The 25,636-nt window shown below is 39.6% G+C and overlaps 1 protein-coding gene across 2 annotated transcripts; it reads left to right on the top strand.

Annotated features, from left to right (window-relative positions):
* The first annotated feature begins 5,033 nt into the window (after positions 1-5,033).
* On the top strand, positions 5,034-24,480 carry LOC103721707 (terminal nucleotidyltransferase 4B-like). 2 transcript variants are annotated; one of them, XM_039125525.1, is made up of 13 exons: positions 5,034-5,450; positions 9,314-9,396; positions 9,550-9,606; positions 12,262-12,357; positions 12,537-12,607; positions 16,025-16,067; positions 17,177-17,257; positions 17,508-17,567; positions 18,077-18,145; positions 21,635-21,732; positions 21,843-21,891; positions 21,988-22,032; positions 23,394-24,480. In XM_039125525.1, the coding sequence occupies exons 1-13, from the start codon at positions 5,123-5,125 to the stop codon at positions 23,871-23,873; spliced, it is 1,560 nt and encodes a 519-aa protein (XP_038981453.1). In that variant the 5' UTR covers positions 5,034-5,122; the 3' UTR covers positions 23,874-24,480. The 2 variants fall into 2 exon arrangements, with proteins under 2 accessions (XP_038981453.1, XP_038981452.1); XM_039125524.1 differs by having other exon boundaries at positions 5,035-5,450; positions 9,314-9,426.
* The last annotated feature ends 1,156 nt before the right edge of the window (positions 24,481-25,636 follow it).

The following is a 25,636-nucleotide window of genomic DNA, read 5'->3' as shown; positions in this document are numbered from 1 at the left end:
AAATAGCATATGATGGTTTGAAGATAACTTGCAAAAAAATTCATTCCATGCAACCAACTGCAACGATACAACTGAAACCAAACAAAAGAATTCCATCAAAAACAGGAGGATAAAAAAAATCATCGGCCTGAAGTCGTTGTTCCCTGCACAATAATATATTCATCATATCCATGTAATAGAGAAACCCCCTGAAGTCAGCTTCAAGCCTGCAGTTCAAAAACATACAACTCTCATAAAATTTTGCAACAAATAACCATGATCCACATGAAAATACTCCATCAACAAACATACTTCATACTTGATACTTTAGGTATGAACTAGATCTGATGAGGGTATCGTCATTCAGTTCTCCCAAATTGCCCACTCCAGGAGTCCAGGGTGTCGTCATCTACATTCAACGTTACAGAACTCGAGCAATTTGCAACTGTTAACACACAAATCAATCATAAATGTTTAAATTATAAGTACAATAAGCAAATAAAAAATATTAGATAAATTTAAAAGATTTATATACCTTCATCATATTGTTCACGAAGCCAATCTTGGGTACACACTAAGGCTTCTATGGTAGAAGGGCTCAAAGAGCTTCGATACTGATCCACAACTCTACCACCAGTGCTGAATGCTGACTCAGATGAAACAGTGGAGACTGGAATAGCTAGAACATCTCGAGCCATTCTTGATAGTATAGGATAGACTGCTGCATTGCTCTTCCACCAAGCCAAGATGTCAAACTCTTTATTCTCCAAATCAGAAAGTACATCATCATCCAAATAACTATCCAACTCGGATCTCTTAGGGCGTTTTGAAGAACTCTGACTTCTAAATTGAGCAAAGTCCATACCAAATTTTTTTTTGGAAGAAACTGAACTTATATCACCTTGTCCACCAAAATTAGATGTTCGCTCACTTGAACTTATAGAGGGATGCATTCTTGTTGCATCTACATACTCATTATACAATTGAAAAAGACAAGCACGAATATCATCAATCTTTTTCTTGCACTCCTCCAACTCAAATGCCTTTTGATAACAAAATTCTACAAATATCAACTTTGATCTGGGATCCAAAATAGAAGCAATTACCAACAAATTATTGCACTGAGACCAATATTTGTTAAACTTCTTTAGCATCTCATTTGTTAATTGCTTCACTGTTTCATCAGTATCGATACTTTCATCCATCAACAAAGCCCTAATTCCCCAAACTTCTTTTAGGTATAAATTGGATGTGGGATACTTACAACCAGAAAATACTTTAGTGGCATCAAGAAAGGCTTCTAAAAATTTAAGAATTATAGAAGCCTTTTTCCATTCATCATTGGTGGGGCATACACATGAATGCTCAGTTGCATATCTAATAAGAGCATCTTTATAACCAAGTGCATCATGCAACATTTCATAAGTAGAATTCCATCTTGTAGGAACATCCAAAGTGAGTCCTTTTCTAGCAGGAAGTCTTATATGCTGTACAATTTCATTAAATGCTTGCATTCGAGATGGGGATGCAGAAACATATCTAACAATTTCTCTTATACATTCAATAGCTTCATGAATGATTTTCATTCCATCCTGAACCATAATATTTAATATATGTGCACAACATCTAATATGACTGTACTCCCCACTAAACAACATTGAAGCACAAAAGTGATCTCGGAGCCTTCTCATTACAGCATCATTTGTGCTGCAATTATCCAAAGTAATAGCACATATTTTATAATCCAATTCCCATTCAACAAGACATTTTTTTACAGCATCTTCAATTGCAAAGCTGGTGTGAGGGTATGGAAGTTTCTTGAAACAAATAATCTTCTTATGCAGAGTAAAGTCAGAATCAATATAATGTGCTGTGAAAGAAATGTAACCGATTTTCTGATTTGATGTCCAAATATCAGTAGTGAAACTAACTCGAGAACTTAGGTTCTTGAATACATCATGCAATTTTTTCCTCTCTTCTTGATACAAATCCATACAATCATGTTTTACAGTCTTACGACCCATAATTTTGAATAATGGCTGAAGAGATCTCATAAAATCCAAAAAAACAGTGTGCTCAACAATACGAAATGGAAGCTCAGCACATATGATAAATTTTGCAAGAATTTTTCTACTCTCTTCTTGATTGAATTTGAAACACTTTATCGGATCTTTTGAACTTGATAGTAAGAGCAACTGATTAGTCGAATTCTTTTGATACCTCTTGCAAATATTTTCAAGATGGCGTTTTAGATGACTCGTTCCTCCTTTAGTGCTCCCACTTAAAACTTTTTTACAATATTTGCACTTAGCTATTGACCCTTCAGAATTTTTTTCCTCGATAAAGTGATTCCATACCCAAGATCTTTTTCTAGAAGAATTGTCACAAATATTTTCAGCAGTATCTTCATTTCTATCATCCTCATTCCTTAAATCTTCAACAGTCTCATTTTCACCCACTTTAGAATGAGACATTAGTAAAAATAATCTGCCCAAATAACAAAATAAATATCACAAATTTAACCTATAGCATCAGGTATGTACGAAAATTTAAAACTCTTGTTATTGACAAAGTTGGAGATCAACTATTGTAATCTAGCCACAATTGCAACTATTGTAACAAAGAATCTTAGATTAAATAACTAAGAAAAACATACTTCAAATTTTTGTACAGATATGAGTATATGACTCTCATTAGCATTTTCTACAAGAAAGTACACAGACAGAATGACAGATCGGAGCATCCTACAATGGTAAGTATCATTCTATAATGTCTTCTTAGTGAACTCATAGATAACCAAGAAAAAAATCTACAATGTATATAATGTTATCTCAAGAGGTGGATATGACATCAAGGAGATAACACAGCATATAATACATAAGTCAACATCAAGTCCTCCATAATTTTCTGCATTAATTTTCTACAATATATCATCAATCCTAGAATATCTCATTACATGTCACACTCAATCAAATGCATTGGCACAACATATAATACATAATTTTCATTTGCCCTGGCCAATCAAATGTTTTCCTTAATACAGTTACTATCAAGTAAATGAAAAATTCATCGGTGGAAAAAGGTAAGTAAGAGCACATCAAGAAAAAGAAACATTTTGCCAAAAATATGAAGGAAAACTACACTTCTCAAGAAAAAAAAGGACATGCTTAAGGAAGCATGATGAGTGACATTAAGACAGCCAACTACTATTATAACAATAAAAGCTTCAATCTAGAAAATGGTGAAGAAACAAATCATTGAGAATGAACACTATTGCCTAGTGAACCACAGCCACAAAATCCTGCACAATGTGGGCTTCAAAATGAGCTCAAATAAGTTTACAACAATTAGGCATAATAGAATTATAGAAGCCTGGAAATGAAAGCCGAAAAATTGGTAACTTTTATACTGCATGCAAACTAAGGATACAATAATGTACAAAGTGCCAGTCTGCCAGATGGACCAACCTTCTTCCTCTCATTATAAACTTTCGTCCAATAAAATTAGGCATAAATCACGAAAGATAGATCAATAAAAATGGCACCACAGAAAAGTCACAGAAGCCAAGTTAAAGAACAAATCAACATAAACCATATGCCATTTCAGAAAAAATTCTGAGTTTAACGGATCAAACAGCCCAAACAAGAGCAACTGAAAGATAAGGGGGAAAATGCACATTTGTATTCCAGATCTTGATCCTAGAATCAAAACAAGAGCTTTCCCACAGGCCACAGCACTCCTCTCCAAATCAACAAGAGTCGAGTAAGACTGTAAGAGGGTAAGAGGGAGAGAGAGAAGAGAGAAAGATAGAGAGAGAGAGTGGGGGTGGGGAGGAGAACAGCAAAATCGGAAGTAGGGAGCCTAACGCGAGAGCCGACGACGACGAGCCGACGACGACGAGCGGAGAAACCCTAGCACAGTAGCACTCGAAAACCACCACCGACGAGCCTCCCCCGCTCTCGTCTCGCCTCTGCACTCGACGAGCCGATGACGACGATGATGACGAGCCGACACCGAACCGTAGCCGACGACGACGACGATGACGACGGTCTCCTCCGGCTCCGGGCTGGCCCTCTGCAAATCCCCAAATCGGCAACGGCAAGCAAATAGGGAAATCGCGATTCGGCTACAAAATAGGGCTAACAGGTTACAGACTAACCTATTTACCGCCGCTCGCTTCGGGCTTGGTTCGGGCTGGCACTGGGCTCGGGCTTGGTCCGGGCCCGGGCCGGGCCAATGGGAAACCCGAGCCCGGCCCGATAAAAATTTGGGTTTAAGTTCCCAGCCCGAGCCCGGCCCGATACAAATTTGGGTTCAATTTTCTAGCCCATAGCCCGGCCCGCGGGCGGCCCGACCCGATGGGCTTCGGGCCGGCCCGAGCCCACTTCCAGCCCTATATGCATTGGCACAGGCCTTGTGGGTGGTAAATAAAATCTAATTTTCGAGACTGGCAAACTAGATGCAATTAAAAAGTTATTTTCATTTGATTTTTCAATCATAGCTTAATTTTAGTTACAATAACAATAGTTAACCTAAGTATAAGGTGATATTGCATGCTGGAACCTAACTTTTCTAATTCACAAACTTTCTCAGCTAACGATGTATGTTTTTGGTTTTATGTTTCCAGACTTGAAGAAAACAATATCTTGATTTTCAAATGCGTTTATTTGAGATTCTTTAATTCCATTTCAAAATAAAAAAAATCAAGTCTCAGTGATACCAAACAAAGTCCGAATAACTTTACATACCACTAAAGATTTCAAGTCATGCAAAAGGTCACAAAAGATTGAATAGTTTTACAAAACTTCACAAACTTTCCACATCACACTTTTCCCTAGCTCGCGATTCCTCCCTTTTCTCCAATTTTACGATTTAACTACGAGATTAAGCACCCCTCTTTTAGCATTTATTTATCATCTGTTTATATTTTTTATTAAAAATAAAATAAAAATAAAATATCTGAATCATTCTTTTAATAATTATTTATTACTTACTTATATAAACTTTCTTTTAACTGAAAATAGAATTACACGTGCGTCGGACGGTCTTGGTCTAAAGAAAATCTCCGCCGCCGAGAGGACACCCTGTAAAGCCCTAGCAGCAGTCCTCTCCGTCCTCCTCTTTCCCTCTCCTGTGCGCCCCGATGGAGAAAGAAGGGATGCAAGGGAGCGCGGGTTTCCTCTACGAAACCCTCGACACCCCCTTCTTCTCTGCCGACCCTGACTCCGCCCCCGATAACACCGAGTCCTATGCCGTCTACCGCAACCAGATAACCTCTCCAGCGGACTCCTTCGCCGACGTTCCCGCCGCCGACTACTTCTCCCTCGACGTCGCCGCCGACAACCGCCGCCGGGAAGAGACCCCGCCGCCGCCCCCCGCTTCCCGCGCCTCGGACAGGAACCGGGCCTTGGAGATGGCCTGGTTCCGCGCTGGGAGCCGTTTCAAGAGCCCCATGTTTCAGCTTCACAAAGGTAGGGTCCGCTGCTTGAAAGAAAGAATCTTGGTGTAGGTTTCTTGGAATTATTTCAAGTGGATCACCTTCTTTTTTGATGTATGTAATGTATGTCTGGTTAGCTCTTTCTACTTTTTTTTTTCAATGGTTTTTTTTGTCTACAATGGTCCATGTAGGACAAGGTAGGGCGCACGTAGTTTATGGACTTTTTTTTTTTTAATCGAAAGTCTGTGGAATTTTTGGTTTGCAAAAAATTCATTGTACTTTGTTCAAGATAATTGGTAATCTGATTTCTCTGGTATCTTGAACTGTCAATTTGGCAACGTAACTCACACAATCAAGCAAAAATATGAGGATTACTTATTGTTTTTGTTGTTCTTGTCATCATTATTATTAGGAACAAGAAGATACTGCAAGAACATGGGCAGCATGAGGGGACTTGGTTTTTGCATGTAAAGGGGGCTGCTGTCAGAATTTCACCGACCGTCATGTTCCACTCCTGTTTCTGAACCAAATTTTATTTAATAAAGCCTTAAGAGTTTCATAAACATGGTATACAATGTTCTCTCCCTTATCTAATAAGAACCCATCCAAATTCTCACATATTTGAATCCCTAGAGTGCAAGCACATGAGAGCAATGGAAATCCCTTAGTATCCGGAATCTCTATCCAGGGTAACATACTTGCTTCAGAATCTTCCATCTCAAACCTGCACCAATCCACTTTCCTGCATCCGCACCTACACCCACCCCCAATTTTGGCAACCAAGAAAAAAAATCCCCTCTTGAATCTGACCATATTCACTTCTTTTCCTTGGTATATAACATAATTAGTTAATTACCATCTTCACTGGACAGAAATTGTGGCGTTATTAGCCATCTTCATTGACCACTTTATTTCTTAAGTGGGTGGTGCCTCAGTTAGACACTAGTACCCTAGGATGGGCCATGCACAAGGGAGTAAAATAACAAAAAACATATAACATTCATAAATATGTAAGTAATTTAGAGTTATATTTAACCATTATATATGGCAAACATATATGTGGCAAATATAACATATGTATTAGAACCTAAAAAATATATAAATTATCAAAATGGAAAAAAAATTAAATCAAGAACCTTGACTAGTAATGTCCTTACTAGGGCTAGTATAGTCTAAAATCGACTTCCGAATTCTTGGTGATGTCCCGTTAGAGTATAAGAATACATACAGAAACTAATTAGAAACAAATGGCAAATTAGCTTTCTAAAAGACTTTCTAAGAAAAAAGGTCTTTGATTGTGAGAAAAAACATCAAGCACGTGCTTTAATGTATTCTGCAAAAATCAAGTTATATCATGAATTAGGATACAAAACAGTTTGATTAAAAGTGTTTGAAAGGCAGCTGTGGTATGCATGCGGTCAAGGGATTGCACAGTGTGTGCAGTACATGGACCACATATGTGGATGTATATGCAGTTACTAATTTTTGCCTATCAAAAAATAAATAAAATACATTGAATACTATAAAAACAACAACAATAATGTTAGTATTTGTTTTGGATAAATAGTAATAATATTGGTAACAATAGGAACTGACATGTAGTGCTTTTTAGTACTTTATGCCTAATAGCAATAGTATCATATTATGAATACTTGTACAGTGCCCACTTGAAACCTACATTAGACCTAATTGTCAGCTTGAACTTGTTTCATCTGGATAGGCTTACAAAAGAGTGTGCTGTGCATGTTTCTTAGAATGCTAAAAGGCTGCATAACCACCCTAACAATGCTAAGCAGGCTGCATAAGTGGACCTCCTTCTCGGCCTTATGCAGTATGGTGGCATATGGTACCATATATAGGCAATATGGTGTGGTCGAGGGACTTCATCCATGTTTTAGAACATTGGGTTGAAATAAGGAAGAGAGGAAAAAGTCCTATCTTTTCCTGTCTCTTTTAAAGTTGAAGCATCTGAGTCAAGATAATGGAAAAAAAGAGGAGTGACGATCAGGGCTATGATTTTTGAGCAGTTTCAGACATAACGTGTGAGATTAGAAGGTTAGATGCAAGATAAGACTCTAAAAGTGAGCAACTCATTATTCATGAGGATATGATGAAGAAATTCAGAGAAAAAGGCATTTCTTAATTGGGAACTTTCAATTGGTTTTAATTATAAATGTCTGATTGATATTTCACGATAGTACATTATCGCAAGATATGATAAGTGTTCAGAAATACAATAAGACATTTGAATGGATTGTATTCATGAGGATATCATGAAAAATTGGAAGAAAGAACCCCTTCTGAAATGGAAACTTTGGTTTTAGTAGAAATTTTAAGTCTTTTTCATGCACTCCTCTAATTAAGGATCTCTTAACTAAGGTTGGCGGAACCGTCTCGAACTGCCCAGTTCGAGGCATCTTGAGCCGTACCAGCAACATACCAGGACGGTTCCAGCAAAGAATCCAAAATACCGCATCGGAGGAGGAGTAGGAGAAGGAAAGAGAAGAAAAGAGAGAGCGAGCAGGGGAGGGAGGGAGGCTGACGAAGGACCGACGGAGGTCGACGCTGGTGCGGGCGGTAGAGGCCTTGGCCGAACCCCTATTTCATTTGAAATAGGAGTCTGGCCGTAAAAAATTTCGCGATTTTTAAGTGAAGTCGGCAAATTGCTTGCACGACGCTGGCCCGTACCGACTTGTGCCACCGGGTAACCGGTACGGTGCTCGGTACCAACATAACAGATCCTGCTCTTAACTATTTTTTTTCTTTCTTTGTCTATTTAACTTTTGTTTTAGATTAATGATCTGGGGGTCTTGATATAATGGTCTTTTGCTGGATATAATCTTTAATGGATGGCCCCCGCGGATTTCATAGTTACATGATTCACATTTGGCATCTTAAATATTAGTATGAAGTATCACGATGATCCATCCTCTACGATTGGATCCACCTTATCATATGTCAAGTGCTTTCACCTTGGTCTCGAAAACTGACATCTGTCTATCAAAGCTACGTATCTCCAACATCAAAGTGCTCTACCATGAAATCCACATCCTCCTTTTTTCCTTGGCTTGTTGCTTGTCTCACACATAAGCAACACATATCTGGCTTTTGATGAGATCATGGTTTACTAGATTTGAAGAATATCACATAATATTGTTGCATGTGTTTTAGGAGCCAGCATCAATCTATTGTTCTCAATATATCTCATCATCTTCCTTGTTTTCTGTTTCCTTTCGTATAATGAATTGAAATGTGCGATACACATGGAAGAGGCTGTTGCATGCCATTCTCAAAACATTTAATGTTAATTGCTGGCTCCACCAGAAAATGGATGAAGACAACAGCAGCACAAACCCCCAATTAAAACTTAAGGAGATAGATCAGAGCTTCAGGAGCTTTTCTTTTGTGCTATCTTTGTGAAATATGATGTCCTTAGTGGTCCCTATCAAATTGAGGGGGCTTCATATGCACCCAAAATGTGTGGATTTTTCCAACTCTTGATAACCTTTGCAGGCCTTTTTTGGCATATCATGCTCATGAATAGTGTAATTAAATGGTTAAGGATTGTGTTAGTAGAAGTTTCATAATCTCATGTTAGGGTTGTAAGATTCTTGGGAGGGCTAAAAAAGGTCCAGCTTATGTAAATTATATGCAGGGTCTGTTTGTATAGATAAAGATATCATGAATTAGAGTATCCTTTAGGTTTCTACCTATCTTTCTGGTTATGCATCGAATAATATAATATAATATAATATAATATTTTCTTTGGTGGTTTCTTGCCTTGTGGTTCTTTGGATTTTGATTTTTTTTTTTTTTTGCCCTTTCCTTTACAACCTAGAGTTGTGATGTTTGTTAGTTAACCTTAGATGTTAATAGAAGCTATTTTGGCTTATGCAGAGATACTCGATTTTTGTGATTTTGTCTCGCCAACTCCTGAAGAACAAGCCTCACGTTCTGCTGCTGTGCAGCGTGTTTTTGAGGTTGTCAAAAACATCTGGCCGCACTGCGAAGTATGTCAGTTCTTTGCTGCTTTGCTCGTGTGAATTGATGGTCTTTTCTGATTTAAACTCTGCATTTGATTATAAACAATCTATTAACTGTATCGAATGGTAATTTTTTTTATTGCTGCGCAGGTGGAAGTTTTTGGATCATTTAGGACGGGCCTCTATCTACCAACAAGTGATATTGATGCAAGTACAATGCAACTTTCAGAACATTGCAATGAATGCCCAATCTCTTTATATTTATTTCTGTTGCTATGCATCTGACTTGAAGCTAATTTATATGAATTATGCTGCATGCAACAATGCCTGATATCATGTATCATTTTGTTAGCTTGTACAACAAAATACAGTATTTTACATATCGCATGGTTAGCAAGCAACTTTGACACTCCAGTTATTGAGCACTATACGATTGTTTCTTTCTTTGTTTAAATGAAATGAAGATTGTGGAGGCATTTCTTTTTATCTGATAGATTCTATTACTTCTATGAACTAGATATTAGCTGTGAAAAAAAAGGGTTTCACCCAAGGTTCGCAGGACCGATTGTACCGGCGTACCGGTGAGCACCGGCACCGGTACGGTTCCGGTTCGGTACCGGCTTGGAACCGGTACCGAATCGGAGCCGCGCGCGCGGCCACGCGCGCGCGGAAATTAAAAAAAAAAAAACAAAATGCGTCTGCGCGCGTCTGGGACGCGCGCGGACGCTTCAAATGCCACAGAGTGGCATTTAATGCCACAGAGTGGCATTTAATGCCACTCTGTGGCATTTAATGCCCCCACGCGGGCTGCCAGCCCGCGTGGGCACGGTGCCCCGCGCGGGGAACCGCGCTCGGGCGCGATTCCCTGCTGGGAATCGCGCGCGGGCGCGTTTCCTACGCGGGGAAACGCGCGTGGTCGCGCGCGCCGTTCGCGCGTCCGCGCGCGTTTCCCAATTAAAAAAATGCGTCCGCGCGCGTCCGCGGACGCGTCAAATGCCATAGAGTGGCATTTAATGCCACTCTGTGGCATTTAATGCCCCCACGCGGGCTGCCAACCCGCGTGGGCACGGTGCCCCGCGTGGGGAACCGCGCTCGGGCGCGTTTCCCTGCGGAGAATCGCGCGCGGGCGCGCGTTCTCGCTCGCGCGTCCGCGCGCGTTTTTCAAAAAAAAAAAAACAAATGCCACAGAGTGGCTTTAAATGCCACTTTGTGGCATTAAGAGGCTCACGCGGGCTCCAGCCGCGTGGGCGCTCTTCCCCGCGCGTGGGGCGCGCTGCCCCGCGCGCGGGCGCTCTTCCCCGCGCGTGGGGCGCGCTGCCCCGCGCGCGGGGAAGTGTGGCTTGGACCGGTGCGAACCGGGCCGGTTCGCACCGGTACCGGCTTTGTACCGGGCCGGTTCGCACCGGTACCGGCTTGTACCGGCGCGAACCGGGCCGGTTCGCACCGGTCCAGGTACAGAACCAATCGATTCCGACCCAGTTTGGGTCGGAACCGTTTTATACCCCTGTAGTCGGCACCGGTCCGGTACGGGCTGAACCGACCGGTACCGGTCGGTTCAGCAGACCATGGTTTCACCGATCTGATAGCTTCTACACCTCTAGTTTTATAGCTAAAGTGGTTTGCCTTTTGAAGCCGTGCTGCCCTATGGGTGACTATCCTTAAGATTCTGTTCACCTTTAATTTCTGCCATAATCTACTTATTCCAATGATGACAGTCTCGGAAACCTCAGTTTTCCTTTACTGTTACTGTTCTCTTTCTTAGAGCTTCAGCGCCCTTCTACACTATACAATGCCTTCTGTCTTTTTTGTTTTGTCCATTTTTTGCTCTCTTGTAAATGTTTCAATTATTTACCAAGAATACAATTACCTTCTTCTTCGCTCTTTTATGCGTGGAAAGAAGTTTACTGCATCAATTTAAGGAGTGAAAGTTCCAACATTGTGGTAGTTGTGCTTCTAAATATATTTTGATGCTCGATTTTTGATATTTCCGTAGCAGGGAAAGTTGCCTCCACGGGGAGTAACAAACTGGGTAGCTATGAAAATAGAGTAACAGGGTCTACAACCCTTTTTTTGTATGATTTTATCACAGGCATATCTATGATTGAGTAGAACTTTCTGACTTCAAACTAAGATTGCTAGCAGCACCTCATCTGTCCTGATTCTAATTGAGAAATCTGACACAAAGCATCTTGTTTTTAGGATTGGTCATACTAAGACTAGCATGTATTGGCCACTAATGTTACAGGCATGCAAACAATTATTATTTTGTTTGACTTCTTCTAGAGGAATTTACCTAGCTCATTTTCTTCTCAATGCCTTAATGCATCATACTTCCCCCTTCCCACTTTTAGAATGGTTCTCTGCTGGTTGCTGACAACTCTACACTTCTGTCTTCTTTAAAACTCAGCAACAATGTGAGTTTTTAAAATTATACAAAACATGAGAGATTCAAATCATTCTAGCACGTTCACAAAAATTTCCTTTCGAAAAAAAGGCGCACACAGTGAATGAGCTAGTTAGTATTTTCCTTCTCTCTTCTCTGCTTATTACATATGCAAGAATTAAATGCATTTATTATGCACTAATTTGGTAGTGTTGATATTGGGATTGATTATGTCTGTCATCTAGCAGAATAGCTTTACCCTGTTGATATCAATGCCACGGTAGATTATCTGGCAGTTTACACCAAAGTAATGGAAGTGAAATTTGTTGAAAACAGTGATTTGCGATGTGTATACCTGTTTCATATTTTTTGGGCGCAAAGTTTCATAAGCATGCATATTTTAATGTTTAGGTTAATAACTACAAAGTCTTGTATGATGATGCTTTTGACTAGCAGATCTTGACTGTTGTATGCTGTAGGTTGTGATTTTGGAGTCAAAGGTGAAGACTTCACAAATGGGTCTTTATGCTCTTGCTAGAGCACTATCGCAGAGAAGTATTGCAAAAAAAATGCAGGTAGCAACTTTGACCAGTACTCGTATCATCAATTGTTTGATCTAATGTTGGTTGACAACTTCAGTAATTGGTTTTCATGTTCCTCAAAGCATTATCGCATAGAAGTATTGTTAACTTAAAACAATGTCAATTAACTACTTTTATCTGAAATAAGAATATTGTCAATTTCTTTTCCCCAGGTTATAGCTAAGGCTCGCGTGCCAATTGTTAAGTTTGTGGAAAAGCTAAGTGGGATATCTTTTGACATCAGGTTCGGATTGTGACTTGAAATATCCACTCATATAAAGAACTTGCAGCTTAGTTCATGCTACAACTACTTTTTTTTTCTCAATTTTCTTGTCTTATTTTGTTCCTTTTCTTGGTTCTATCTGATTATAATTCATATGTTAGTCAACAACTTAAATATGCATACACGAATTGTTTTACTCAATGTTTATTAAGGCCACTTGGCAATATTCAAACTGATTAAATGTTGGTGCATGTATCATGATAGCATAGTTGGCATCGACATGGATTGTTAATTTGGATGGCCTATCATGTATTTTGTTAGTGCCATTGTAGTGGCTATCAAAGTGCACAATAAGCTATCCAATTTATTGGTCCACACCTTAATCATAAGGAACAATCATGTTTTGACCCCTGCAAGTTTGCCCAAGTTGCACTTACACCCCTTGTCCTTTAATTTTTTTATCCGGGTGTTGAAGTTACTTAAGTGACCTAGTATGACCCTTTGCCCCATCCACCATCCAACACTGTTACATTGTTTTCTGGGATGACAAAAATAGCTTTAACATTGACAAAACTCCTGAAAGGTCCAAAAAAATAAATCAGCAAAAGAAGCAAAAATATATCATAGTGCCATTAAATGAAACACTTGGTGGCCCTGCCTATCCCAAAGCCTTCATGTTCACCTGCAACGATACCGCACAGTGATCCACGCCATTGTAATGGTTGTCAAAGTGCACCCACGATATGGTCGTCAAGCCCAGCCACCTGCTACCCCCCAATTGATCACTCTTTTTCCATGCTCGCCCCTACCTTCCGCTCCTTAGTCTTCCCCTCCAACCTTGTCGACCTTATTTGCACAGCCTTTCCCACCCTTTCGGCCTTGATATCCCCTCGTCCCCTACATGAGGATTTGGCACCAAAGCTAGAGGCCCATGAGTAGTTTGCGTAGGTTCTAGCATCAAAGGGGATAAAATAGGCATTGTGCAGTAGAAAGTTTCTCTCTGACCTCCAATTCCAAATCTTCCACATGCTAGCTTCCATGTCGAGGCCTCTTGGCCTAGTTCCCATTCAAACGAAACACACAGCACAACTATATGAATGCTACTACCAGAAGAATTCATTCATCGAAGATAATTGGGGGGGTGAGTCTTGGTACAATGGTAAAATTATTCCATTATAACCTTGATATCATGGGTTTGAAACATGAAAATAGCCTCTCTTCACACAAGACAATGTTACATGCATCTGACCGTCCCCAGACCCTATAATGGTAGGAACCTTGTGCATTGGGGTGTTTGCTTTTCTTTTAAAGATAATTAAGTACAAGAGTAATCAATTGTTTGGTCTATTCACCTCCTTGGTGAAAGGGTTAGCAGGGGCATGGTATATGATGGTTGTTTACTTATTTACTTGTGGTGGGCTCTCTTTGTTGACAAAATAAAGGATAACAAGGACAACATAGTTGTTGTCTTTGCTATAGTTTGAATTTGGAGAAAATTACCTCGACATTCTCTTGATGAGACCTTCGCCAATGGTCACTTTCATTGCCTTGTCCCTATCATAGGAATTGCTATGACCCAATAACATCACCTGCATCATACTCGAGCCAAGGTTTTATATAATAGCAACTTGATATTTAGAGAGCATTTTCTAAATTTATTCAAAGAGATCCACAAATGATGCTGCCGGGTTCTTATTATTATATATCTTATTGTGGTGGGTGAAGTAGTTGGTAGAGATGGTGATGGCAGTGGAACCCATCATGGCATGGATGAGGCTAAGGTTGGAGAGGAAGTAGTGGTTGCCGTTGGACATGGTGCACCATCTATAGTTGGAGGGGAGTTGCGGTCCATGGCGTTACTGATGGTCTAGCGGTTGTGGATATGGAGATCTGGATGATGATCTTGGCAATGAATAGGATGGTGATGCAGGTGTCGTTGGTGATCCGGATGTTAGCATCTCATCTATTGATGGTCTTGAATCTATGCATGATGAGCTCCTGTTTGAGGATGATGACCATGCCATGCTTGAATACGGCCCAAAGTAGTAGGAGGGGCGGAGAACCTGATTTACTCGCGATGCTTGAGGATATTTTAGTTAAATGATGCCAAGGATATTTTTCTCCTAAAATCAAGGAATGCTGGATGTACCGAGCCGTAGCGGGGGCGGACCGACAGAGTTCTGTCCCTCAGTTCGAGAAACTGGTGAGGGAGGCTGAGAGGGGGCTCAAAAGCCCCCTCCTTCTCTCCTTCCCTCGGCGCCTCTCCCTCCCCCTCCCTCTCCCTCTCTCTCCCTAGCTTTCTCCCTCTCCCTCTCCCTCTCCCTCCCTCCCTCTCTCTCTTTCTCTCTTTTTCTCTCTTTTCTCCTCTTTCCTTCTCCCTCTCCTCCTCCCTCCGCCTCCCTCTGCCTCTCGCTCTCCCCTCGCTCTCCCTCTTTTCCCTCCCTTCCTCCCTCTCTTCCCTCCTTCCCTCCTCTCTCTCTCTTCCTCTCTTTCCTTCTCTTTCTCCCCCTCTCTTGCTGGCTCTATTGTTTCGGTACAGATCTAGAACGGAATGGCACGGTTGCGTATCATACCATACTACCAGGCAATCGGTAGGGGTTCCAGTACCGCTACAGCAAACCTTGTCTAAAATATTCTAATTTGTCACATGATGCATGATGCGATTTGTATCAATCTGGCTAATGGAGATAGATGGAAGGAATCATATTGGATTACATAAGTAAATTGAAGGACCCAATTAAAACTTTTTAAAGGATAGGGGGCATACGTGCAACTCGGGAAAAGTTGAGGGGGTCAAAGGGTGATTTTCCTAATCATAATTAATAAGTCTTTTCCCAACTATTTGGGTTGCCTTTATAGATCCTCATTCACCAAGTATTTCTCTTTAAAGCCATCTCTAATATATTCCAAATTTCTCCTGTCCTCCTTCACAACCTCTATCTATGTTATCCGAGGTCTTTCTCTCCTTCTCTTACCACCTTGAATACAAACAAAAGTACCTCTTATTACTAGAACATCCTCAGATCTCCGTTTTACATGGCCATACTATCATAATCAATTTTCCATCACTTCATCTTTAATTTGTGCGATTCTTACAGCTTCTCTAAAATATTCATTTCTTATTTTATCTTTTTCAGTTTTATTGTACATCCATCTTAACATTCCTAATTCTGCTACATTAAACTTGTTTTTATAAACTTTCTTTATTGCCGAACACTCTGAGCCATACAACATGGCAATCCTTATTTTTGCTCTATAAAATTCTCTCTCAAGTCTTCAAGGTAGATGCCTATCATAAATCCCACATGGTTCAATTGATTATGTTAACTTTTGTAATATACATTTTGAAATAATTCATCTTAATAATGCTTATGACTTTTTTTAGTCTTCCCTTAATATTTAGCATAGTAATGATCCTGGTTCTTATTTTTCCTCCAGTTTTGATGTGGACAGTGGACCTAAAGCTTCTGATTTTATCAAGGTATTCATGGAAAACTAATCCTTTATGGCTCTTTTGTTATTTATATCTTAATTAATTACTGCTTAATCAGTGCATGCTTTTTTTCAATGAAATAACTATATCAAGAAAAAAGTTTCTTGAATATCATAATGAATAAATTCACCTCATTGAATGTATATCTGTGTGGTCTTTGCAAATCCAGTTTCACTGACATTTGGTTACTCTGTCAAGAACGCAAATGGAATAGGGAAGACGCAAGATATCTGCCTGCATTCTTGTTTAATGGTTAAGAGGCACATATGACTCCTTATCTGTTGTTGGTATAGTTAACAATGATGGAATCAGATTCAATGATGTTCTTCAGGGTGCTAATCAGCGATGCACATCTTTGAAAAATGAGGACAAAAATATGTCTGCCATGTCAATGGAAGTCAGCCAAATCGTGATATAACTATTGTGTTGAGAAGTTATTTTTTTGTGTTAGTTAGCACTAATAGAATTTATTACTTCTGTCCGAAGTCTTCCTATAAAAATTATTTAGAAAAAATCCAGTTGGTTGAGGATAGGCCTTGGTGCAATGTTTAGGTTGCTCCATTATGGTCTAGGTGTCACAGGTTCGAACTATGGAAACAATCTCTCTGTATGCGGGGTAAGGCTACATACATTTGGCCCTTCCCAGTCCCGCACGTACACTAGCGTACCTTTGCAGTATGTTTCACTCTAATAAAAAGATAAGCAATTCAAAAATTATACATAAAATGATAAACTTGACGTATCAAATTTTCATGTCCTTGCCTTGTAACTAGCTTCTAAGATGTTATTGTGTTACTTATCCAACGTCACCCAATGAATAAAAAAAAAAAAATCATAAAAAAGACCACAGAAATAATATAAACTTTGATATTAAATGATCTAAATCAGTAATAACAATTTCTTTTATCCTACCTCACAGGAGTCCAGTTCATTAAGGGTGAATCGTTAATTATGAGCCTCAATCTGAAGGTTATGCAGTATTTATTTGGTTCATTGCAGTATTGCTGTAAAAGTTATGGATGCGTAAGGTTCTAGCGATAGTTCTCATGATCAAGTAAAACTCGCTTTTAACTGAGCCTGTGGCATTTTTCTTCCAGGATGCTGTGAAAAAGATGCCTCCTTTACGGCCCTTGTGCTTGATTCTGAAGGTTTTTCTGCAGCAAAGAGAACTGAATGAGGTATTATCTGCATCAAACTTGGTGAATTATTAAATTTTCTTGGCTTTTGGATCTATCAAATGTCTCATGAGTCTCTGGGTACTCCTTTATCATTTCATCCTAGAGGAATAGTTCTTCCAATTCTATGAATCTTTCTAGAGTGTTTTTCTCTTGAATGCCATTCAAAAAAGTTTTGGATTTCCCGGTATTCCACCAATTAGTAACCCAAGGTTCCAATGCAACAATGCTTTTTTGTTGTCCCTATTTGCAGGTATATTCAGGTGGTATTGGTTCTTATGCCCTTCTTGCAATGTTGATAGCATACTTACAGGTAAAGTTATTTTCTCCTTAAGTTTAATGGACTGTTACGTTATTTATTTTTTGTCACTTCCATTCAATGCTAACCTGCAGCATGCTCTGAAAATGATTTCTGTCATAGTTTCTGGGTGGTTGTGGAACTTGTAAAGAAATGACATAAATGTAGCTGGGTCTGAATATTAGGGTCAAGAATCAAGTGTAACATTGCCATTTGAGCTGTTGTCAATCATCTTAACATAAGCTGGCAGTTCCACAACTCTAATTTTCATGTTCTCCCGTTGTCCATTTTCTATGACAGAATGTGTAGTCTGTTAAACATAGATACATCTTAGAGCTGTGTTGCTCTGCATGATTCTGCTCATTATTGTTGACAGAAACCATTCATCAGTTGTCATGATTTAACTTGTCCATGATCTAAGTTGTCCATAACTGTCAAGCGCACAATAATTTGACTTCTGATACTTCTCCAAATTGCCTCTTGAAGTTGATGGTCACCTTATCTCAATGATATTCTGTTTTCAGGTGCATTGGAGAGGACAAGATATACAGGGTTGCCGCCGATCTATGGAACATAACTTGGGAGTTCTTTTGGTATGTGATGTGCTATTAGATATTTAGTTATCTATTCTTATATATATATTTTTAATGTTTGTATAGAACCTTGATACAATACACTACAAAGTCATGAATAGAGATGGTAGAGACATGTATTATCTGAATCTCAGCTGCTATACTAGCTTAGCCATCTCTGCATCTGACATTATTGGGTACCAGTATACCTTGGATATTGTCCAATGTGTTAGATATTTCTAGTAAGCATCTATCTATCTATTTCTTTATTTAAATAATATTAGGTACTTGTCTACATTCTGAGGACATCTTGGGCATAGCTTGAATACATTTGAGGTCACTGATTTAGAGAGCGAGTTTGATCAAGCAAACAACATCAACATCCGCAGTCTTTGATGAAGCCCCTTCGGCCTATATCATCATGTGTGGGTCAATCAAGAGAGGGAGTATGCAAAGAGGGTGGATAAACTTTACAAGAATTAATGTTTATCATGTAATATATAGTTACATATGTTAAAAAAAATGTTCATTGTCATATTCCCATTGTATCCATTTCTTCATGCTTGCAGTGGTAGGAAACTTCTACCTTTGGTAACATATTACTGGATTTAGACTCCCTGGAAACTTGCATCAGCATATACTTCAGTTTTTTCTTTTAGAGATCTGCTTCTGCTTCTGTGCGCTCGTACTCCCTCCTACACCTGCTCGTGATTCATGTAACTAAGTTTAAGCTTTTATTGTTTTAGCACAGTGCATATTATGTCATATTCATTTTATCAAAATATTACTAAACGGAGTTAGTAAGTTGCTTTATAGGATAAGGCAATTTGTAACCATGATACATTGTCTATTTGTAACCACTTGATGCATCGGCAAGGGGTCTCCATGATTTTTGGTTTGTAAGCATTATAGAGGCGGTAGATTGCATTCAACGACTTAAATCCTTGCTTTTGGATACTTGTCTCCCAATTTCACCTGACCGAATCTGGCTTCATATCTGGTTGACCGATATATATATATATATATATATATATATATATATATATATATATATATATATAAAATATACATGCGTGTATTCTTGTTTAGTAGATTTTTCCTTTTATATGTTTATGTATACTTTCTTTTGTTTTATGTTGAATTTTAAAGCTTCAAGTTAACTTTTGTTGGGGCTTCACAATAACATGTCTTGGATTCTTTTTCCCCCCATCTTTGTATGCATATTTTAATTTGCTAAAACTACAAGTGTTTAGAATAATCAGCATTTTTTTGGATTCTCCAAATATCATTGTTAAACAACTCATAGTAGCCTAGAGTAGAGGATGCATATTTTGTCTGTTCGAACACCAGGTAATTTATAATGCCTTTTTCTTACATAGTGGTTTCTATTTCAACTTTATCCTTCTTTTTTTCCTCCGAGTTCTCCTCTTTAGCGCTCCTTGCCAAGTCTTCCCTCCCATCCCACACAAATGCACATTCTAAATATGTGAATGGACTATGCACATACACATTCTTATATGCAATTCGCTGGATTTTATGATGAATATCAATTCTATTGCTATGGCACAAGTGTCTCTTCTAATATGTAATATTAATGCAGCCAAAGTAATAGTGCCTGGGGTTTATGCTTATAAGTAGGCATCTTCCCTTTCTTAAGTTATCAAAAAGACATGCTTCAGAAAGCTTTGACCCCCTCTACCTTGCAAGCCCCCACTCAGAAAAAGAGGTTTCTATAAATAACTCCATGTTGCTCAAAGAAACAGAAGCCAACCGTGTGATGCCTGTTGTTGTTTTTTGAATGTTCCAATTAGGGATTTAAGTCCTGGTGGTCAGTGTTACCTGGACATGGCCAAAATCAACTTGGACATGATACGACATGCATGTCACATGCCGTAGACATGTCTCTTTCCTTCGTTTGCATGATTAAGGACTCCCACCATCTCTCACTCCCACTCTTGTCAATGAACAGGAAAAAACAAAAAAAGAAGAGGGAACTAGAGCATTCCTGCTTATTTACTTTCACGACCTTCTAATGCTATGGCAAATGATAAAGAGGAACAGCCTATCCTTCTCTTGATGCTCTAGACTTTGGGGATCATGGGACTCTGGCAATAGAAAGAGACAGGATGATCCCCTTGGATGCCCTAGATTTGGGGGATTAATGGGACTCGTAGTAGAGAAAAACAAATGAAAGAGAGGGTGGTCCTTGCTAATGTCATAGAGTTCGGGATGAATGCGATTCATGCTAGAGAGAGGGCCTAGGGCGGTGATATTTCATAATGGGATGGGATGGGATGGGTTAGGTGCCGAGGGCTAATAAGGGTTAACTCATATTGGGTTGTTGTTTGTATTGGACCTACCACCAAATTAGTATAATAACATTGGCTCAAATAGAATTACAACCCAAAACTGTTGCTCACGTAAAGCTTGTTTTTTTTGAAGCCAACATAAATAATATAACAACTAAAATAATTTTAAGTTAATTATATATATTAGATTGTAAAGCTATGTTTGCGTATCTAGATTTTTTACGGATTCTTTGGGATCCTTGGGCACTTGACACCCATGTCCCATGTTCAGGTAACACTGCTGGTGGGATGGTGGGGTATCCCTTTGTCCCAAGGTATGCCGTACCGATACCGGTTGTCTCTCGGACCAGTACGGTTCCAGTTCGATACCGGTTCAAAATCGGTACCGAACTGGCCAACAACGCAGCGCGTGGGGAAAAAAGCCCGAATATCAAGACATGGCATATGATGTGTGTCCTATTCCACGAAATAATCAAGGCTAACTTGTCTTCCAGGATTTGATCCTTGGGATTCCAATCTATTGTCATGAATACCATTTGGCAAAAACCGCTCGGTTTAGTGAAGCCATATAATTGGAATACATTTTTGTTTTATTTCTAATCTGTATCTTCTTTTAATTAGGAGTGGAATTCAATCTGATTTGAAGTGAACTTCATTAGCATAAAAAGAGGAAAATTTTCATCTTCTTTTAACTAGAAGAAGAATTTGACTTAAATAAAGAGAGTAGACCTCTATAGAATAGTAGAGTACTTGTAACTTCACATTTTTTAGCTGCAAGAAGAATCCGGCATACGTAAGGAGGACCTTACTACTTAAAATAGAGGGCTTATGCCATGGTTTTGGAGAATGGAATAGGGGGAGCAAAAGCAGAAAGCATAGATTCTACTTTCTACCCACAAGAACCTTAACCAAAGGGAGTGAAAACATAGACTTTTACTTTCCAACCATGGTATGTACATTTGGGGATCATGAAAAACTAATGAAAGTAAAGGGCTTAGTGCCTCACTTTCTAAAATTCTTAATGTTTATTATTTGATTCGAGAGATTCGAGTTTAGTGGGTCGAAAGAAATCCTTCCTTCTCCCCGATCAGATCAATTGTAGATAAGAATGTAATGTTGGGCGTAATAGTTTTGGACAAATTATTTTCATTTCTTTAATTGTTTCATGTTTCTCATATCCATGCTGGTTTTGCCATAACAGGTGAACTTCTTTGATTTTTATGGTCGCAAATTGAACACTTGGGATGTTGGTGTTTCTTGCAATTCAGTAGGCACTTTTTTCTTGAAGAGTGATAAAGGGTATGATGGCATCTGCAGACTTTGTAGAAAGGCTGTTCATGTCAATTAATTTCCTGTTATTATAAGAATAGAGCACTTTATCATATTTTTCTCTTTCATGCTATTTATAGATTTATGAATGCTGAACGACCATATCTTCTATCCATCGAGGATCCACAGGTGTGCTGTTTGCTGCTCAGATTTTTGTTTTATTCAATCTCCAAAAGCTAGTATTAAATGTAGAACTTGTTTTGGATGACATTTTGAATGAACTAGGCTCCAGACAATGACATTGGGAGGAATTCTTATAACTATTTTAAGGTAATCTATTTTTTGATTCAATCATGTTTCTCTTATAGTTGTTTCTTGTGTACAAAGGTAGCACCTACTCTTTCGGTGCATTACTGTTATTGCCTTGTGCTTTATGCTAAGGACCTGCCTATGTTGAGGATCATGCTTTTAAACCACTGTGTTGCTTTTCATCTGAGCAAGTGGAAGTTTATTGGTTTGTATAATGTTGAGGTTCATTTTCCTGCCCTGGTTCATGTTTTGCTTTGTTAGTGCAATCTAAGTGTTGCATCTTTTTTAACTTTAGAAGTCCATTTGATCTGTCATTGTTTGACACCCATGTTCGATGCTCAATTGTGTTCTTCCCAGTCTAAACAATATATGCTATGATGTTTTATATAAACTAAAAAGAGGTATTCTTTAAGTTTAAACCAATAATGGACTATTTAGGTTTTTTGAACAAAATGACAGACTATTTAGGTGGTTGCATTGTTTGGGCTAACCAGACTTCTTTTTTACCAGAATACACTTCCTTTTTTTTTTTTACTGTTTTTCTTGGTAACCAGAATTAACTAACTTTTGGTCAATATTTGGCCAAAACAATGTACACATAATGTTTATGTGGATGGGCATACATCTCTGTGCATGTGCAGCTGCATGTATATGCCATGTGCCATCTGTGTTTTCCTGTGTGCTCTGTGCACATGCATGCATGTGCATGCCTGCTGATACATGGACAGATCATTCTGCTGCCCAAGTTGTGTTTCAGAACTGTCAAACCATGGCTTGATAACCTTAGCTATCTCATGCTGGATTATGCATGTCTATTAGTAAATGTCTGCAAAGAGAGTTTTCAGTTCACCTTATTTTAAGAACTAAATTTGGGATGCCATAATGAAAGCAATTTAGTGATCATAATAACTGTAATTGTTGTACTGTGGAAATTGTCTCATGGTTCGGACATCTTTAATCTACTTTTGGGTTTTAAATAGCTACTTTTGGAGTTCAATTGACCTGTCACTTGACTCCTTACATTCTGTTCAACTCCATAGTCTCTCTCTCTCTCTATCTCTATCTCTCTCCCTCCTTTTGGGTTTCAAGTAGCTACTTTAGAGTTGACCTGTCAGTTGATTCCTTACATTCTCTCCAACTCCATTCTCTCTGTCTCTCTCTCTCTCTCTCTCCCCCCTTTTTTGGGTTTTAACTGCTACTTTGGAGTTGACATGTCAGCTGATTCCTTGCATTCTCTCCATCTCTCCCTGTATGTGCATGCATGCGTGTTCATCTATGTTTGCATGTGCTTGAGTGTAATGTGGTATGGTTTTGGACCTTATGCCAGTGGCGGCGGGCTTTAAGTGGGAATTTATGTCTTTTTGTTACATTCATTGCTGCAGGTGAGGTCAGCCTTTGCAATGGCTTACTCTTTACTGACAGATACAAAAGCCATCATAGGCTTGGGCCTGAACAGGAGCATTCTAGGGACCATAATTAGACCAGACCCAGTGCTTCTAGAGCGGAAGGGTGGAGATAATGGAGAACTTGCTTTCAATAACTTGCTTCCAGGGGCAGGTGAACCAGTGACCCAGCAGTTTGAGAATGGGAGTGATGTAATATATAACTGGCAATTGGTGGATGATGAACCACTGCCAAGGGGGAGAGTACTTGCTGATGATGATTGTATATTGTCTTCTAGGAGGAGGGCCTCAAAAGCAAAACAAAGATCCAGTAAAAGTCAAAAGCTGGAAGTTTGGGGGGGTATGAATGAAGAAAATGGTGTTAGGAGCGCAAGAGGTTTGAGAAAGCAGTGGAAAGGATCTCGAGATGGGGATGAATCTACTAGTAGCTTCCATCATCACTCAAGGCGAAGTCACTGATTACTTGCAGCTATGCTTCAGTGCAACATGTTTGTTAATTCCATCTAGCAAGGTTGCAAGCGGTGACCCAGTAGACAGTGAAATCAAATACTGAGCTACTGATAAGACTTGGTTGTGAAAGTGATAATATAGACAACAAGGCCAACTATAACAGGTGAAGTTTGCATGTGCTAATCAAATGGTACCAATCAAAGAGCCATCTTTGCTTGTGGGGAGCAGCAGTGGCATTCTGTATCATGGTTTTTTGGCTGCTACCATTTAATTTCATGGATAGAATGTTTTATCAAATTTTTTTTTAATTTGTAAATAAAGACATGAGCATTTGATATGATAATGCTTTATTTTTGGCGAAGGGAAAAAGGTATTTCTTTATCACAGCGATTATACTTTTGACCTCTGTTTATTTTCTTGACAGCATAATATAATGCGGAAAATGATTGGCTCAAAATCAGCTCGCTACTTTTTCAGCCAGCAGAGGTAATTGATGATGATGGGATATTTTAGATAGTAGAGTGTGAAAGGTGGTGTTTCATCAAATAGTTTTTTTCCCCTTTTATGTGTAAAAACATACATGAGCATATAATATGCTATTACTTTGTTTCTGGCAGCGAAAAATGAGGACGTTTCTCTAGCACAATGTGAATGTATTATGACCTCTCTTCATGGGCTTGGTAGGGATTGTGGACAAGGGAATAGGCTCCAATAATATCAGCTCACTGCTTTTTCAGCAGGTAGGGAAAACCCATAATTAGAGATGGGCATGGGGCCGGGCCGGGGCTCCAATAATATCAGCTCACTGCTTTTTCAGCAGGCAGGGAAAACCCATAATTAGAGATGGGCATCGGGCTGTGCCGGGCCCGGCCCGGCCCAGGCCCACCAGGCCACAGACCAAACGGGCCGTGCCTGGCCCGGTCTGTTACTAAACGGGTCGTGTCTGGCACGGCCCGCTTAACCTAAAGGCTAAGCCCGACACGACCCTAGGCCCATGGGGTGGCGGGCCATGCTGGGCCTGGCACGGGCCGTGCCATGCACAAGAGGGGCCGTGCCAGGCACGGCCCGTCTGTCCAAAAAAAAATAGCCGTTATGGGTGGCCCATAACGGCTATTTGTGGCTTTTTACCCATTTTGCCTCTTTCAACAGCCATAAAATGGCTAGTTTGAGGGGTATTTTGGTTTAAGGATTTCTGGCCCGCGTGCCATACTTGGCCCACGAATCGTGCCAGCACAGGCCTTTATGGGCCGGGCCGGGCTCAGTCCACGGGCCAAAAATCCTTAACCCAGCCCGGCCCCCTTTTATGAGCCATGCCTAGCACGGCCCGTTACTGTAGCCCGCTTCGTGCCGGGCCGTGCCGGGCCCAATGCCCACCTCTACCCATAATGATATATCAGATTCTTTGCTGTTATCTTCGTTCCAAAATTTGTTTTTGGTATGATTGGAAATGTTCACATTCCAGCTGACCACAGTTATAGTGTTTTGCATCATTACTTGGCTGTTTTCAAGTAGAAGGCTTGGTTTGTGTAAAATCTAAAGGCTTGGATCAGTGTTGACTGAGCTAACCTAACCAGTTACTTGAAATTCGGTCGGGATCATTTAGCTCAACCGAATTTGGACACTAGCTGCAGTCCATTTCAATGCTATTTTTTCCCAACTTTTCATCCTACTCAAGTTATTGTTTGATATATTTAGTGCAAAAATTAAACAATACAAATAGAATAGGAAGACTTGGGGCTTCTATTCCGCACCTATCATTGTTCTCAGTTCTC

This window comes from Phoenix dactylifera, chromosome 4 (genome assembly GCF_009389715.1).
Source record: "Phoenix dactylifera cultivar Barhee BC4 chromosome 4, palm_55x_up_171113_PBpolish2nd_filt_p, whole genome shotgun sequence".
Classification (NCBI taxonomy): Eukaryota; Viridiplantae; Streptophyta; class Magnoliopsida; order Arecales; family Arecaceae; genus Phoenix; species Phoenix dactylifera.
Note: the sequence above shows the minus strand (reverse complement) of the source record. Positions and strands in the feature narration are given on the sequence as shown.